The 15,827-nt window shown below is 45.4% G+C and overlaps 1 protein-coding gene across 1 annotated transcript; it reads right to left on the bottom strand.

The window, feature by feature from the left end:
• Positions 1 to 293: 293 nt before the first annotated feature.
• bnip1a (BCL2 interacting protein 1a) lies at positions 294 to 14,994 on the bottom strand. The gene is made up of 6 exons (XM_063189603.1): positions 14,905 to 14,994; positions 14,290 to 14,382; positions 14,069 to 14,160; positions 13,247 to 13,351; positions 2,653 to 2,771; positions 294 to 507 (listed from the first exon to the last, which is right to left on the bottom strand). The coding sequence occupies exons 1-6, from the start codon at positions 14,986 to 14,988 to the stop codon at positions 311 to 313; spliced, it is 690 nt and encodes a 229-aa protein (XP_063045673.1). The 5' UTR covers positions 14,989 to 14,994; the 3' UTR covers positions 294 to 310.
• Between the last annotated feature and the right edge of the window lie 833 nt (positions 14,995 to 15,827).

Below are 15,827 nucleotides of genomic sequence, written 5' to 3'. Positions count from 1 at the left end.
GGAGTCTCTCATAGGAGGGGGAAGAGCCTCTTCTTGATGATGTAGAGCACGGACTCTGTGTGTGTGTGTGTGTGTGTGTGTGTGTGTGTGTGTGTGTGTGTGTGTGTGTGTGTGTGTGTGTGTGTGTGTGTGTGTGTGTGTGTGTGTGTGTGTGCGCGCGTGTCTCAAAGGAAAGGGAAGAGCCTCTTCTTAAGGATGTAGAGTACGGACTGTGTGTGTGTGTGTGTGTGTGTGTGTGTGTGTGTGTGTGTGTGTGTGTGTGTGTGTGTGTGTGTGTGTGTGTGTGTGTGTGTGTGTGTGTGTGTGCGTCTCATAGGAAGGGGAAGAGCCTCTTCTTAAGGATGTAGAGGACGGTGGCTAGGAAGAGGGCCAGGGCCAGGAAGATGAGCAGTTTGTCGGTCAGCTCGCGCCGGTTGTACTTGGTGATGAGCTTGCGGCCCAGTTGGATGGTGCCCGTCATGGCCTTGAACTCCTCGTTGGTCTCCAGAACCGTCCTGGAGGAGGTGGCTATGGAGAGGAGGGAGGAGGAGGAGGAGGAAGAGGAGGAGCAGGGAGGAGTGAAAGCGATTGTCATTCAGTTACTATTTCGAATTGCAATGTTTTTTTTCTAGTTTAAAATATATGGTTTTGAAATGAAATCTTTGGATGGAATTTTTTTGTCCCTAAATTGTTGTTGTTGTACAAAATGTTACAATGTATTACCCCAGCACTAGAGGAGGGGGCTAAAGCGGCAGGATGGGCAAGAAATGAAAGCATCTAAAACATTTAATTTGGGATTTCAAATGATGGTTAAAATTATGATTAAAAATGTCGGCTATTAAAAAGTGTCATTTTTTTTGTTTGTTTAAAATATATGGCTTGGAACTCACTGCCCTACTGCACCGGCCTGGAGAAGAGAGGGGGAAGTGAAAACAGTCCATCTCCATTCTACCCACCATGCGCATCTGTTAATATATCAGTGTTTACTTGCTCTATGCTTGAAATTTCCTTACTGATGTTATATGATATACAATTTTAAATGATTTACTTGTATCCAGGGAAGCGTTTTTCTTCACTTTGTTTCGTATTCTATTTTTTAGCACAGGCGGAGAATATACTGGCATGGAGTCACGAATATTGTTTGGATAGAGTTGATCCTGGCTTTTTTAAAAGTTGTGTGAATCATTGGTAGTTGTAGTGTTGACATTTAATAAACACACAGTAGCCAGGGCCGTTTGTTTAGGAGCAGGTGCTCAAGGAGGCTATAAAAATAAGTGCATCTTCAGTCTGAGTGTACAATACTATTAAATATTAATATTACTATTACAAACTAATATAAACATTGACGAAACAGGTATGGTGTATGCAAATGGAATCCCCTCTAGCTGTAGTAGATTTTAGATAAGGTTTCTCTAGCTGTTGATGTCAAATTCCAGTTCATAGAAACCTGTTTGGAAGAGAATGATAAATCTTTGGGCCGTTTATAGGCCGTTAGCACTTTGCAGAGCTACATCTTGCATTTTAAAAATAGACAGAAATGCGTTTGACATTAGTCAAGAGACTTAACAATCTCCATGAAAAATGATATGGTGTGTGTACATTCTTTCGGCATCAGTCTGATTCCTACATGGGCAACGTCAGGATCAAAGCCTGACTTGGGTGTGTGAGCATTGGTTGAGAGCAAAAGAGAAGAACAGGTACAAGTGTGTGTACACAAGGCAATGGTATGTACCTGAAACTAATGTTTGCTAGCATTTAAGCGTGCATGTGTGTGTGTCACATAGAAACGGGCAAAAGAAAGAATATGTACTGTATGCATGTGGCCTGAGTATGACTACATGTGCTTGCTTGCTTACACATTTTGTGGGTCTGTGCATGTGTTAATAACTAATACACACGCACGCCCGCACACACTGAGTTCTTACCACACAGACACACACAAACACACACACACAACACGGACACGGACACGCATACGCATGCACAGGCACATACACTGCACGCACGCAAATGTATGTGCGTGTGCGGTGTACGTGCGTGTGTGTGTGTGCGAGCGGTGTATGTGCCTGTGCATGCGTATGCGTGTCCGTGTTGTGTGTGTGTGTGTGTGTGTGCATGTGTGTGTGTGTGTGTGTGTGTGTGTGTGTGTTGTGTGTGTGTGTGTGTGTGTGCATGTGTCTGTGTGGAACAAACTCAGTGTGTGCGTGCATGCATGTGTGTGTTAGTTATTAAGACTGTGTGGTCATGGTCTCTCCATTCAGCAGTACTTGCTGGACCATCATGCCATTGATGTGCTAAACCAGTGTGTGTGTGTGTGTGTGTGTGTGGTACCCAGGGTGGTCATGGTCTGTGTGTGTGTGTGTGCGTGTGTGTGTGGTAACCAGTGTGGTCATGGTCTGTGTGTGTGTGTGTGTGTGTGTGGTACCCAGTGTGGTCATGGTCTGTGTGTGTGTGTGTGTGTGTGTGTGTGTGTGTGTGTGTGTGTGTGTGTGTGTGTGTGTGTGTGTGTGTGTGTGTGTGGTACCCAGGGTGTTTATTGTCTGTGTGTATGCCAGTGTGTGCGTGTGTGTGTGTGGTACCCAGGGTGTTTATTGTCTGTGTGTGTGTGTGTGTGTGTGTTACCCAGGGTGTTTATTGTCTGTGTGTGTGTGTGTGTGTGTGTGTGTGTGTTACCCAGGGTGTTTATGGTCTCCTCGCTCTGCTGCACTTGTGAGGCCATCATGCGGCTGATGCTCATCAGGCTCTCTGTGATGTCACTGGACGTCTGCGCCAGGCCCTCCTTCGTCATCTTCCTGTCTCACACACACACACACACACACACACACACACACACACACACACACACACACACACACACACACACACACACACACACACACACACACACACATTTCTTTCCAATATCCTGACTCCCCTCCTCCACACCTGTGTTTGTGACCTTGTGATGTCACAAGACGTCATTGATGATGACAGAAGTTGAATTCAAAATCTTGCAAAAGCACATTGAAAAAGTAATTTCCTGATTTGCTAACGGTATGTTGAAAGGGGAGAAGTCCCCCCAAAGGTTGGGGCTAGGCTGACAGCGGAGAACACGTTATTGTTTTCTCCACAGAGATTAGGTGGGGTGGGCGTCATGTGAAGAGCAAGCGCAAACCCATACACACATCGCATCGACAACTGTTCTCAAGGCCTGTACTTTTGCCACACTTGTCATTTGTTAATATGATAAGAGTGCTAAGTAAAAAAGCCACACACCCGGATGAAATTCCTGCAGTTTTAATCTTACTCGGTTAGCATGGCAGACAGACAGACGTTCCGAAAAGTCTGTCTGTCTGCCATGCTAACCCAGTAAGATTAAAACTGCAAGAATTTCATCCGGGAGTATGGCTTTTTTTACTAAACATGAACTTTGCGGTTTGCTCGCACCCGAAGACCTTGTAAGTGTCATGCCCGGCTCTGCCGGTTAGTGTTTGGGGCACTTTGGTCCTCCGACCCGCAGGTGGAGCTGGTCTGTCAAGATCAACATCTCAGAGGGCTGCTGATTGGGCGGCCTATTAAAGGCCTCCCATCAGCATGTTCTCTCTCTCTCTCTCTCGTCCCACAGGCACATTCGTTTGGTGACCGTATGGTCACGTCAACGACGGCCGGGATTTGCACCACACTTGCACCCTTTTGGACAACACTCATTTACTGATACACTCTTTGGTTAATTCACATTACTGATGACTGATACACTTTGTAAATAAAGAAACTTTTGGTTAAAATGTACAAATCGGTGTGGTCTCCCTTAATGTTACAGCCACTAACGAGCCAGTGGTTGTGACATATGGGGGCTCATCCGATCTTTGGTAGTAACTTTAGGCTATGGTAATTCCTACTACTGGCTATGGCAGCGTAGAAGGTGCGTAGAGCTCTTTGTATTGAGTATTTGGCTACAAGTATTCCTTCTACTGGCTTTTGGAGCGTAGGAAGGTGAGTAGAGCTGAGTTACTAATTGTGAACTGCTGATAGTCAGTTGGGGCCTGTTATCAGTTAGTTAATTGGGGGGGCCTATACTGATTTGTGCTTTTGGGTTTTGGTTGACCGTGCAAGTGTAGGTAAGACTGAATTGTTTGTTCCAGCCATCTTGGTTTAGTTTCATTGCAGTTTGTAGCATTGCATTCAACCTCTGAGGAGCTGCTGCCTTTATCCCCATCTAGTACGGGTTCTAGGTTCCTGCTGTCACAGAGCCTGGGCGAGGGCACCGCCTTGGAGAAACGGCTGAATCGGCTTTGTCGGGATGGTACGTCTCCACAGGTATTGGTGAGTAAATGATCCTCGTCCTCGGGCTCTGTGTGAAAATAGATTAGTCTAGTGGGGGGAAAATGTTTAGGGGGATGCTCCGAGGTTAGTTTGCTGTGTTAACATAACTGTAATGTTTTAGAGACCTGGTTGGATTGGTTGGGGAGAGAGAGAGCCTAGCTTAAGTAGAGCTGGTTTTGATTTGACTGTGTTATTGCAGTAGTCTAAGTTTTGGTTTGGTACAGTAGCCGGGTTGGTACTGACTGCCTGGATTGAGCAGGATGGAGGCTTTTGTGGAAGCACCATCTGAAAAATTGTTGTATGCCCTTAATAAGGAACAATTGTTGCAATTGGCAGAAAAGTATGGCATGGAGTTGTCATCAGCCATTAAAACTGGTAAGAAGGGAGCCTTGCGTGACTCCATTCACGAGTTTTTGTGTGAGCAGGATATTTTGCCTTCAGGAAAAGGTGGTGACTCTCGTGTGAAAGGTATGCCAGAGCAGTCAGAAAAAATGGGTGGACTGACTTTTGAGCAGCAGAGACAGCTGAAGGAACTAGAATTGGAGGATAGGGAAAAAGAGCGGCTGTTTGAACTGGAAAAGCGTAAATTGCAACAGCAAGCAGATTTGGATAAAATTAAATTGGAACGAGAATTGCAACAGCGAGCAGATGTGGAAAAAATCAAATTGGAACGGGAATTGCAACAGCGAGCAGATGTGGAAAAAATCAAATTAGAACGAGAGTTGCAACAGCAAGCAGATATGGAGAAACTTAAATTTGAAAAAGAAATGGATTTGAAAAAAGGTGAAATGGACCTTACAGTGCAGCTTGAGAAAATTAAAATTGAACAGGATCGTTTGAAACTAATGTCAGAAGGTAAGATTAGTGGAAATCTGTCCGGGTCTAGTATGGATAGCATGGTAAAGTATGTTCCAAAGTTTGACGAACGTGACCCAGACGTGTTTTTCTCACTGTTTGAACAGATGGCCTCTGACAAAAAGTGGAGTGAAGAGGATAGAACGGTGCTTTTGCAAACTGTACTAGTAGGACGCGCACGGGAGGCATACTTGGCATTAACATCTGTTGATAGGCACAAGTATGCTGAGGTGAAAAAAGCGGTCTTGAAATGTTATGAACTGAATCCAGAAGCTTACAGACAACGTTTCAGAAACTGGCGTAAACGTGATAATCAGACTCATGCTGAAGTGGCAAGAGAGTTGAGTACTTATTTTAACCGGTGGCTTACTTCTGAGTCTGTCTCAACTTACGAAGACTTGCGTGATTTGTTGATTTTGGAGCAGTTTAAGAACATTGTACCAGATCGAATTGCTACCTACATTAATGAGCAAAAGGCAAAGTCAGTGGAGGAAGCGGCCTCGCTTGCTGATACTTTTGTGTTAACGCATAAACGTATGCCTTACAGCAGTCCTCCACGGTATAGGCCTAATAGCCACCAACGTTATGATCCTGCTCGTTCTCCTCCACAGCGTTCTCCTCCTCGTTATGGTCGTAGTTCAAATCGTACCAATTATGGCAATTCCAGTAATGTTCCTAAATTTGATAATGGAAGTAGCAAATCTCGTCCAAACCCGACGGATAAATGTCATTACTGTTTGCAGGAGGGGCATTGGAAAAAGGACTGCCCGCTGTTGAAAGGCCGTAAATCTAATGCCAAGGCAGCTGGGTGTGTTTCTGTTGTGCATCCAGTTGATTTCGGCGTCTCTGATCTAACCCCGTTACCTCGTTCGGAAGTGGATTGTGAGCAATTGATTGAAGATTGCGCATCTGTGTCAGACGAGCAGACGAAATCAGTAGAGTCAGCTGCATCTGATTTCGCTCCATTCATTAGTGATGGCTGGGTGTCATTGGTTGGAGAGACACAAAAAGTTCCAGTTAAAATCTTAAGAGACACTGGGGCATCTGAGAGTTTCATTTCTGGAGCAGTTTTGCCATTTTCCACAGCATCTGACACTGGGAAGTGTGTTTTGATTAGAGGAATAGGCATGCAGTCATTTTCTGTACCGTTGCACAAAATTCACTTGAATTCAGGGTTTGTGAATGGGGAGGTGACTATTGCTGTGAGACCGTCTCTGCCTATGCAGGATATCCATGTAATCCTGGGGAACAATTTGGGTGGGTGTTTTGTTTCTCCGCCTCCAGTTGTCACACCTGTACCGCTATCTGTAGAGGAGCCAGACGCGTGTTGTCAAGAATTCCCAGAAGTGTTTACTGCTTGCGCTGTGACTAGGGCCATGTCTCGCGCGCAGGCGCAATCGTCGGATGTATCCAAATCTGTGCCTATTTTTGTTCCTGAGCTGCCTGAACCTCTGTCATGTCAAGATTTAATTGAGGCACAAAAGAATGATCAGAGCTTTGAGAAATATTTTGCCTTAGCTTCTACTGATCCAACGATGGGTTACTTCATTCAGAATGGCGTTTTGCTGCATACGTGGTTGCCAGGTGTTGATCCTGAAGTGGCAGGTCAGGTGATTCAAGTGATGGTACCTGACAAATACCGTGATTTGATTTTGAAAACAGCCCATGGAGCAGAGTCTGGGCATTTTGGAGTTAAGAAAACCTACCGACATCTTTTGGAACATTTTTACTGGCCACGGATGAAACGCCATGTATCTAGATTTGTCAAAGCATGTCATGTTTGCCAGGTTGCGAAACAGAGTACTCCCATTAAACCTGCACCACTTCAACCCATTCCGTCTGTTGGCACACCATTTGAGCACCTCATTATTGATTGTGTAGGTCCACTACCCCCTTCGAAATCTGGTTGTGTGTACCTCTTTACCATTATGTGCCAGGCCACTCGTTATCCTGCAGCGTATGCCTTGAGAACAATTACCACAAGGTCAATATTGAAGTGTTTGTCTCAATTCATTTCTGTCTTTGGCATTCCAAAGGTAATTCAGAGCGACAGAGGGTCTAACTTTACCTCCAGAACATTTGCTGCAGCGTTGAAGTCGATGCAGGTGAAGCACAATTTGAGCAGCGCTTATCACGCACAGAGTCAGGGGGCATTGGAGCGCTGGCATGCCACGTTGAAGTCGCTCTTGCGCGCTTACTGTGTTGAGATGCGGAGGGATTGGGAGGAGGCGTTGCCATGGCTCTTGCTGTCTGCGCGTGGTGTAGTGCAGGAAAGCACTGGCTTTAGTCCTAATGACCTGGGGCCTCATTTATAAAACTTTGCGGAAGAAATGCGCCAAAAGATGGCGCACGCACGAAACTCAGGATGTGCGTGCGCATTAAAATATTCAGATTTATAAAGCATGGCGCACGCACGTTCCACGTCGATTTCCCTTTATAAATCCCAACTGACTCTGAAGTTGCGGCATATGTGCGCACCTGTGGACACACCCATAATTATCTATGAATATTCAGTGAAACGCCCAAAATGAATATTTATATCTGTGGACGGCGTGCGGAAAGCAGACGAGATAGCCTATTTACTTACCACATGTGGAGCAAACCGTTTTATTAGATAGGCCTAACGTTGGGCAATGTGGAGCAGTTAAGTTTGGGAAGTGTACAAACAACAAAATCCCTCGAATTGCAGCATGTGGACGGTTATATTCGCAAAAGTCACGCTATACCAGAAATAAAAAATAAATAAAATAAGGATCATGGCATGGACATGAACCTGCCAAGTCATGGACATGTAGTTCTAGTACTAATTGAGTTGTGAACAAGGGGAAAAATAGCTGCGTCAAGGGAACATCTCACATGGCATGTCCCCATGTGAAATTCACTGGTAGAAAATCTATTCGCCGTCTCATGGCACCTCATATGCACCGGGTTTACCGTTGGTCACTGCGCGCAGCTGTCTGCTTTCAGTTCAAAGCGACGCCCCAACTGTCGATCGACACATCCACCGACAGCATGACATCTATGGGCATTTTCTAGTCTGTATTTATTTAATGTGTGTATTATAAACGTGCATTATCAGTCTATAAAGCCAGCAGTCTTAGAAATGCACACCTCTGCTCATTTGCTGACGAACCGCATGAAAAAGAAATGACATGCAACAACAGAAACGAAGCTGTCCTCAGTATGGCACTTGGCTGTATGCTTGTCTGTATGCCGAATGGCTGAGAAAATAAACCATTATCTTTCTATTAGTAGGCCTGCAGCTGCACGTGGGACTCGAGCAGATGATTCTGCAACTGGCTTGAATGTTGGCGTAATTCCTTGCAGAGTCGGAACGCACACACGATTATAGCCTACAGATATACTGGAAAGGTCTGTGAGTGATTAGGGTATTTCCAAATGTAATGTACCCTAAATATAAAATTCGAAGCGTCGCTTACTTCCTTACAAAACATGCATGTGACTATGGATAGGCCAGGTAGGCCTACTATTTATTTTCCACCATTACCAAACAAATAACAATCACGTTTTTCGTTGCGAAATGGATTAATGTTAAAGTGGCTATCGTGACATGTGACCTCCGTTTTTTCCCCTTACCAATTTCGGGTCGTTCTTCCAGCTACCTCCCGAGGTCGCGCTTTCCGCGTTTGGTCTTTTGTTTAGGGCGTACGCATGGGTAAAACTTTGCGTGGAGCTGCGCATGTTTACCGCCAAGTTCTTTTTCTATAAATACCAAACCTTGCGGTGAACTTGGCGTGCGCAGTCTTTTGTGCGTACGCACCCTTTATAAATGAGGCCCCTGGTCTTTGGTCACAAAGTCCGGACCTCACTGTCTGTTTTAAATGCCAATCTGGATCTGCAGAACACTCCCGCCAGTTTCACTGAGTACGTAGATGGTTTTCGCCGTAGGCTGTTGCTTGCATGGAAAGAGGCGACAGAGCATTTGACTAAAGCTCAGGTGAAAATGAAGCTGCGTTATGACCGTAAAGCAAAGATCAGAGTTTTCAATCCGGGTGATCAAGTTTTAGCGTTGCTGCCCATTCCGGGGTCACCATTTACAGCAAAATACTCTGGTCCATTTACTGTTATGAGCCAAGTGTCAGATCTCAATTATCTACTGTCAACTCCTGATCGTAAACGATCACAGCAACTGTGTCATGTGAATTTACTCAAGCCTTACCATTCTGCAGGTTCCGAAAAGGCGGGTGGGATTGCTGCGAGTCCGGTGGGTCTAGTCGTTGGGGTTGGCGAGCCGCTCAATTGGCCGGAGGTGGCAGCTTCGGATGAAGTGCGCGCACCTGACGATTCAGTATTACATGGGCGCTTGGATAATACTCAGCAGTTAAAGGAGCTAGATAGTCTCCTGGGTCATTTAAGTGGGGTACAGCGTCAACAGTTGTCAGATTTAATTTTTGAGTTTTTGCCTTTGTTTTCCGACACTCCAACCTGTACCACACTAATTGAGCATGACATTGACACACAGGGTGCCCGCCCAATACGACAAAGATTCTATCGAGTGGCTCCCGATAAGCAGAAGAGTATGGAGGACAGTGTACAGTATCTGCTTGATCATGGTCTCGCCAAGCCATCTTACTCCAGTTGGGCATCGCCATGTCTACTGGTTAAAAAGTCAGACAACACGTATAGATTCTGCACGGATTATAGGAAGGTAAATGCTGTGACAAGACCAGATTCTTTTCCATTGCCACGTATCGAGGACTGTGTGGATCAGGTTGGGAGTGCTCGTTACGTTAGCAAATTTGATTTACTTAAGGGGTACTATCAAGTGCCGTTGACGCAGAGAGCGCAGGAGATATCTGCGTTCATTACCTCTTCCGGGTTGTATTCGTATACTCGAATGAGCTTCGGCTTGCGGAATGCTCCTGCAACCTTCCAACGGCTCATGAATAGGGTCGTTGGGGGGCTGCAGGGGTGCGCGGTTTATTTGGACGACGCCGTTTGTCATTCGGACAGTTGGGACGAACATCTGGCTCGCATTCGAGCACTTTTCCAGAGGTTGGTGGCAGCAAACCTCACAGTAAATTTAGCGAAATGCGAGTTTGCGCGTGCCACAGTCGTCTATTTGGGTAAAGTAGTCGGCCAGGGGATGGTGCGGCCCGTTAACGCAAAGGTGGCAGCTATTGATAGTTTCCCTGCGCCGGCGACGAAGAAAGAACTAATGCGCTTTTTGGGTATGATCGGGTACTACCGTAATTTCTGCTGCAATTTTTCGACTGTTGTATCTCCTCTGACCAATTTGTTGAAGGGTGGCGCCAAATTCATTTGGTCGGAGGAGTGTCAGCAGGCTTTCCAGAACGCAAAGCTCTTGTTAACATCGGCTCCGGTCCTGGCTGCACCCAAACTAGATCAGCCATTCCAGCTGCAGGTGGATGCAAGCCAGGTGGGAGCAGGTGCGGTCCTCCTGCAGGCTGATGAGGGTGATGTAGCCAGGCCGGTTTGCTATTTTTCAAAAAAGTTTAACAAGCACCAATTCAATTATTCTGTTATTGAAAAGGAGGCCTTGGCGTTAATCTGGGCGCTGCAACATTTTGAAGTCTATGTGGGAGGGGGTCTTCATCCTATTGTGGTCTATTCGGACCACAACCCTCTCACTTTTCTTCAATCCTTGAAGGGGTCCACCAACCAGCGGCTGCTACGCTGGGCACTGTTTTTGCAGCCATTCCACCTACTCATTCGCCACATCCGGGGGGTGGAAAATGTTATGGCTGATGCGCTATCTCGGGCTCTGGACCAGGGGGCCTAATGACCTTCACTCGCTCCTAACCTTTTTTTCTGTTTTCTTTTTTTCTGTTTCCCTTAAAGTTTGCTGTCCGGGTACCAGGATTTGCTGGGTGCAGAGAAGAGCAGAGGGGAAGGAGGGTGGTGAGGGTTTGGGTTTGGTTGGTCTGGGGTGGAGGGGAGGTGCGCCAGTGGACTAGACTAGGCCTATGGCTACTGTAGCTTTTTGGTTTCTATTTTTTTTTATGGTGCTTCAGAGACCCAGTTAACACGGGTCTCTGTTTTTAAGGACGATCCCGGACGAGCCCCCATATGTCACAACCACTGGCTCGTTAGTGGCTGTAACATTAAGGGAGACCACACCGATTTGTACATTTTAACCAAAAGTTTCTTTATTTACAAAGTGTATCAGTCATCAGTAATGTGAATTAACCAAAGAGTGTATCAGTAAATGAGTGTTGTCCAAAAGGGTGCAAGTGTGGTGCAAATCCCGGCCGTCGTTGACGTGACCATACGGTCACCAAACGAATGTGCCTGTGGGACGAGAGAGAGAGAGAGAGAGAGAGAATGCTGATGGGAGGCCTTTAATAGGCCGCCCAATCAGCAGCCCTCTGAGATGTTGATCTTGACAGACCAGCTCCACCTGCGGGTCGGAGGACCAAAGTGCCCCAAACACTAACCGGCAGAGCCGGGCATGACAGTAAGAAACAGTTGAGAGTTGAGCGCACTTTCTCTAAAAAAATAATATGATGAGAGCCCTGGGCTACTGCTAATGCTCATCCCTGTAAGAGGAAAAGGGAGAAAGGAGTGGCACGCAAGAGCCGAACGCAACATCTAAATTGTATTAAACAAAGACGAAAACAGTAAATAAAACCGAGTTCGACAGACAGGGGTTTTATTTACTTCTTTCGGCTTTGATTAATACAGTTTGTTTTCATTTTGCATTCAGCTCTTGTGTGCGACTCCTTTCTCCCTTTTCGCCGCAATGTTTTTGGAATTACGCACCGAGCAAAACGCTGAGAAAAAGAAAGTGAAGGAAATCCCATTGGGAAACTGCATTGGGAAACTGCAACTCCCATTGTCATTGTGACACACCACACAGCACACAAGTGAACACACTGCACACAACAAAATTGCATTTATGCTTCACATTGGCATGGACGCCACCCCCACCATTGTATCCCAAACAATCAAATCAGACTGATCACACTGCAGCGTGAGACATTTGGAGGAAATCGCACAAAATAGATCAGTGGTTCTCCATCTTTCTCTAACAAATCTTTTCCTCATCATAAGCCTCCTAACGCTCCTCTTAATACTAAAAATGAATAAAAATAGACTAATGGCAACTGAGCTATACCCTTCTCAGCTGAATCCTTCCTACCGCCTCCCTAGGGCTCGCTAACACCCCCTCGGGGGTTGTAGAACCCCCATTGAGAAACACTACAATAGATCACGAACCAAACCAGATTCATCCCTTCACCGCCTTCGCAGTGTACCGTATCCAACAGCCCCTGCTCCATTTGAGGCAATGTAACCCCGAGGTCATCCTGTGCAGTCAACCACCACCTAGGCCTTGAACCCGGAACAGCCCTCCAGCATGGGAGAACAGGTGCAAAACCACTGAGTTCAGTTTAGGCCGATAGCTTACGGTAGGGACACATAGGAGGCGAAACGAGCGAGGCGAAGAGAAGCGAAGAGGCGGAATTCAGACAGCTCAACCGTCATCAGGTCGTCGCGGCGAATCAAATGGAATGGAACAGTTGTATTGTTGACTTGATTGGGCCGCCGCAGGCGAATTCGCTCCTCATTTGCATAATATTAAACTTGGTTTAATAATTTCGCTTCGCTTCGCTCCTTCTCGCTTGCTTTCGCTTGCCTTCGCCTCTCTCAGAAGAATAAATGGCGAAGTTCGCTTCGCTTGGCCAAATTCGCGTCTATGTGTCCCTACCGTCACAAGTGCATCTGTATGAGGCGATGTTCAGGAGGGAGGTTTACTAACGTTCTACCGCCGCACTCCACTAGATGGCACCCGTTACACCAGTGGTTCTCAACTGTTTTTGGACAAATGCCCCCGCCAACACCCCTCTTAGTATCAAAAAATAACATAGGATAATGCCCCCTAACAGCAACTGAGCAGCAGCAGCAAGTACCCCCCCTTCAGCTGAATCCTTCTCAAAGCCCCACCTAGGCCTCCCTCAAACCCCCTGGGGGGCTGAAGAGTCCCAGTTGAGAAACATTACAATAGATAATCAACCAAGTCAGGTATAGCACTTAACTTACAGTATAATCGGGAGAGAGTTTTACTAACGAGGTTTACAAATTAATGTTTACTACGTTCTACCACCAAACTCAACTCTATTAAACTCACCTCTGCCTGAGGGACGCATCTCCTCCGTGCAGCAGCTCTTCCTTCTCCAGGCTGTCGATGGACATCTTACTGTTCAGGTTAGCTTTCCTCCAGGCCGTCTGATTGCTTCAAAATACAGAAATACAGTATGTTACAATACCATACCACAAAAGCAGCCGTCATAGCAATTACAGTATGCTACAATATTGTATTGCAAAAGCAGACGTCGTAGCACACTGAGAACTTCAGTGCAACTACAACTAAAGAAAAGAAAAGAAGAGAATTATTACCGTATAGCAACATGTAACAAGAACAGGTTTGACAGTAGTGAACCGATGACCAATTATCAATACAAACACGTACGCACACACGCACAAGCAAGAGTATCTGAATATGAATGTGTATATTTCAGAGTATAATTTAGGCCAGTGTTTCTCAACAGGGGTGCCTCGGGCCCCCCTCAGGGGTGCCGCGGAAACGTGGCTGATAAATAAATTATGTTATATAATACACATTTGTCTAAATTGATAGGTTAATGCTAGTCAGTGGAATCTTTCATCTGCCATTTACGCACAATAAAGTAAATATAGGTCGCCCCAGTCAGCTGCAACTTCGAACGTAGGTCGAGTGACGTTTCCAAATGTGTTACTTTTCTAAGCTTGGGTGCTATCGGATGCAATGCCATGTTACGGCTTGTTGGTTTGGGGTGCCTTGAAATTTTTCATGAATTGAAAGGGTGCCTCGCCTAAAAAAAAGGTTGAGAAACACTAATTTAGGCAACCAAAGTAACAAGGGTGTACTTACGGACTCACACCTCCATATCCAGTCACAATAAAACCTCACCTGAACATCTGTTTGCGATGGCCTTCCACTTGGCTCAGCATGGCCTGCCGGTCTGAATCTCGGTCCTGTTCTTTGCCCATTTGTTCCAGGTCCTTCAGGGAAACATAATCAGATTAGGCTGGCTATTCCCTTCCTTTGGTGCATAGCACCACAGTGAGCAAAAATTATATTCTGCATGCGGTCAGTGCAAGAGGACAACATAAACAATAACACCACCCGACCTGTATCCTCTGTCGGAGATGGTTGAATTTCTCTTTGACTTGGCCGTTCAGCTCGGTTAGGGTACTCTGGGGTCCAATGCATTCCGCAACATCCTGCTCAGAGAGAATAACTGAGGTTTTTTTTCCCTCCAATGCACAATCCACAATACTAAATGCCTTTGGGAAGATTAGCTCCAGTTGTGTAATGTAGGGGTTGATACAAACAATATTGACTGATTTTGTTGACAGTCATCCAGTGTTTCAACTCAATTTCATGCTTGATTTAGCCACATCAACACAACACCCATGCATTGCATTGCATTGCATATTCAACCACTGCAGTTGTCAACAAGGCAAAGACATTAGCTACGTCACAGTCTGCAGTGAAAGCAGATTACAAAGATTACAGGTTTAACAAAAGGCATGAATAAACAAGCATTAATATGTGAAAACATACTTGTATGGGGTTACTAAATAGTGCATTTAGGCTTTAAAACTAGACGTTTTACAAAACGACTGACAGTCTTGTAGTCAGACAACCCGGCTTTGACAAACCCCTACGTCTCCTAAACTCCTGTCTTCTGTGCCAAATTTCGGATTTAAGTTTATACATAACAACCCACTGCTTTGTCTTACCTGAATAAGCGCTTTAATTTCCAGATCATATTTGATTATTTCTTGCTCACAAACTCTTACGTGGACATCTGTGGTGGCCGCCATTGTTAAAATGACTACGGCAAGTCTAGAGCTGAATCCCGTCAACCACGAAACGCAAAGCGTGTTTTCTCTGAGCTGAGGAATAAATATATGACCCATTGAACACTATAAAAACCACTTATAACAAATATTTTTTAAGTCATCCACAAATAAATTAAAATATTACTTTACAAGTGGGAAATTATTTTGTGATTATCAAACATCACCTATTTCAACAATGGAGTCAGGCTGTGCGAGCGCACACAGGAGGACTTTGGCACGCAAGCGCTCTCTGCTGGTAACATAGCGCCACGACTGACTTTTTTAAATAAGCAATGGCCCAGGCAACCAATGAATGGACTACTCATAAATATTATTCAAAACCAGTCCCCCCACACAAGCATCTGCGTTTAAAAAAGGCAGGTTGGAGAAAAAAAAGCCAGAGATAATTAGTGAAGGAGTAGTGGTTTTATTTCTATGGCGGTTTGGAGTTCAACAGTCTGATGGTTTGAGGAAAGAAGTTGTCCCTAAGTCAGCTGTTGTTGTGGGCACACATGCACCTGAATCTACGGGGAGATGGTATTAGAGTGAAGTGTGTGTAGCTGGGGTGGTGTGGATCCGGCGTGGTGTGGATATTATTTGTTTGGCCTTCCTTAAACATTGTTGATTGTAAAGATCCTGGATGTTGCGTAGTTAAGATTTGATTACCCGTTGAGCATATTTAATAACTGGAACACAAGGCAATTATCATGAAATTAGATGGTTGACCAGTGGCAGTCTGATGGCACCTGGTCAGTGTATGTAACGTGTATGTTGTTGTTGTTGTTGTTGTTGTTGTTGTTGTTGTTGTTATTCACTGAGGC

Source organism: Engraulis encrasicolus, chromosome 23, assembly GCF_034702125.1.
Source record: "Engraulis encrasicolus isolate BLACKSEA-1 chromosome 23, IST_EnEncr_1.0, whole genome shotgun sequence".
NCBI lineage: Eukaryota > Metazoa > Chordata > Actinopteri > Clupeiformes > Engraulidae > Engraulis > Engraulis encrasicolus.
The sequence above is the reverse complement of the archived record's forward strand: the minus strand, read 5'-3'. Positions and strand labels throughout refer to the sequence as shown.

Bases quoted from the DNA above. Each gene is read 5' to 3' on its own strand.
- bnip1a (XM_063189603.1), bottom strand. From the start codon at position 14,988: ATGGCGGCCACCACAGATGTCCACGTAAGAGTTTGTGAGCAAGAAATA. The intron at 14,161-14,289 runs GTCGGGTGGTGT...GTTTCCCTGAAG, and splicing joins ATCTCCGACAGAGGATACAG to GACCTGGAACAAATGGGCAA. The intron at 508-2,652 runs GTAACACACACA...TCCTCTCCATAG, and splicing joins GGAGACCATAAACACCCTGG to CCACCTCCTCCAGGACGGTT.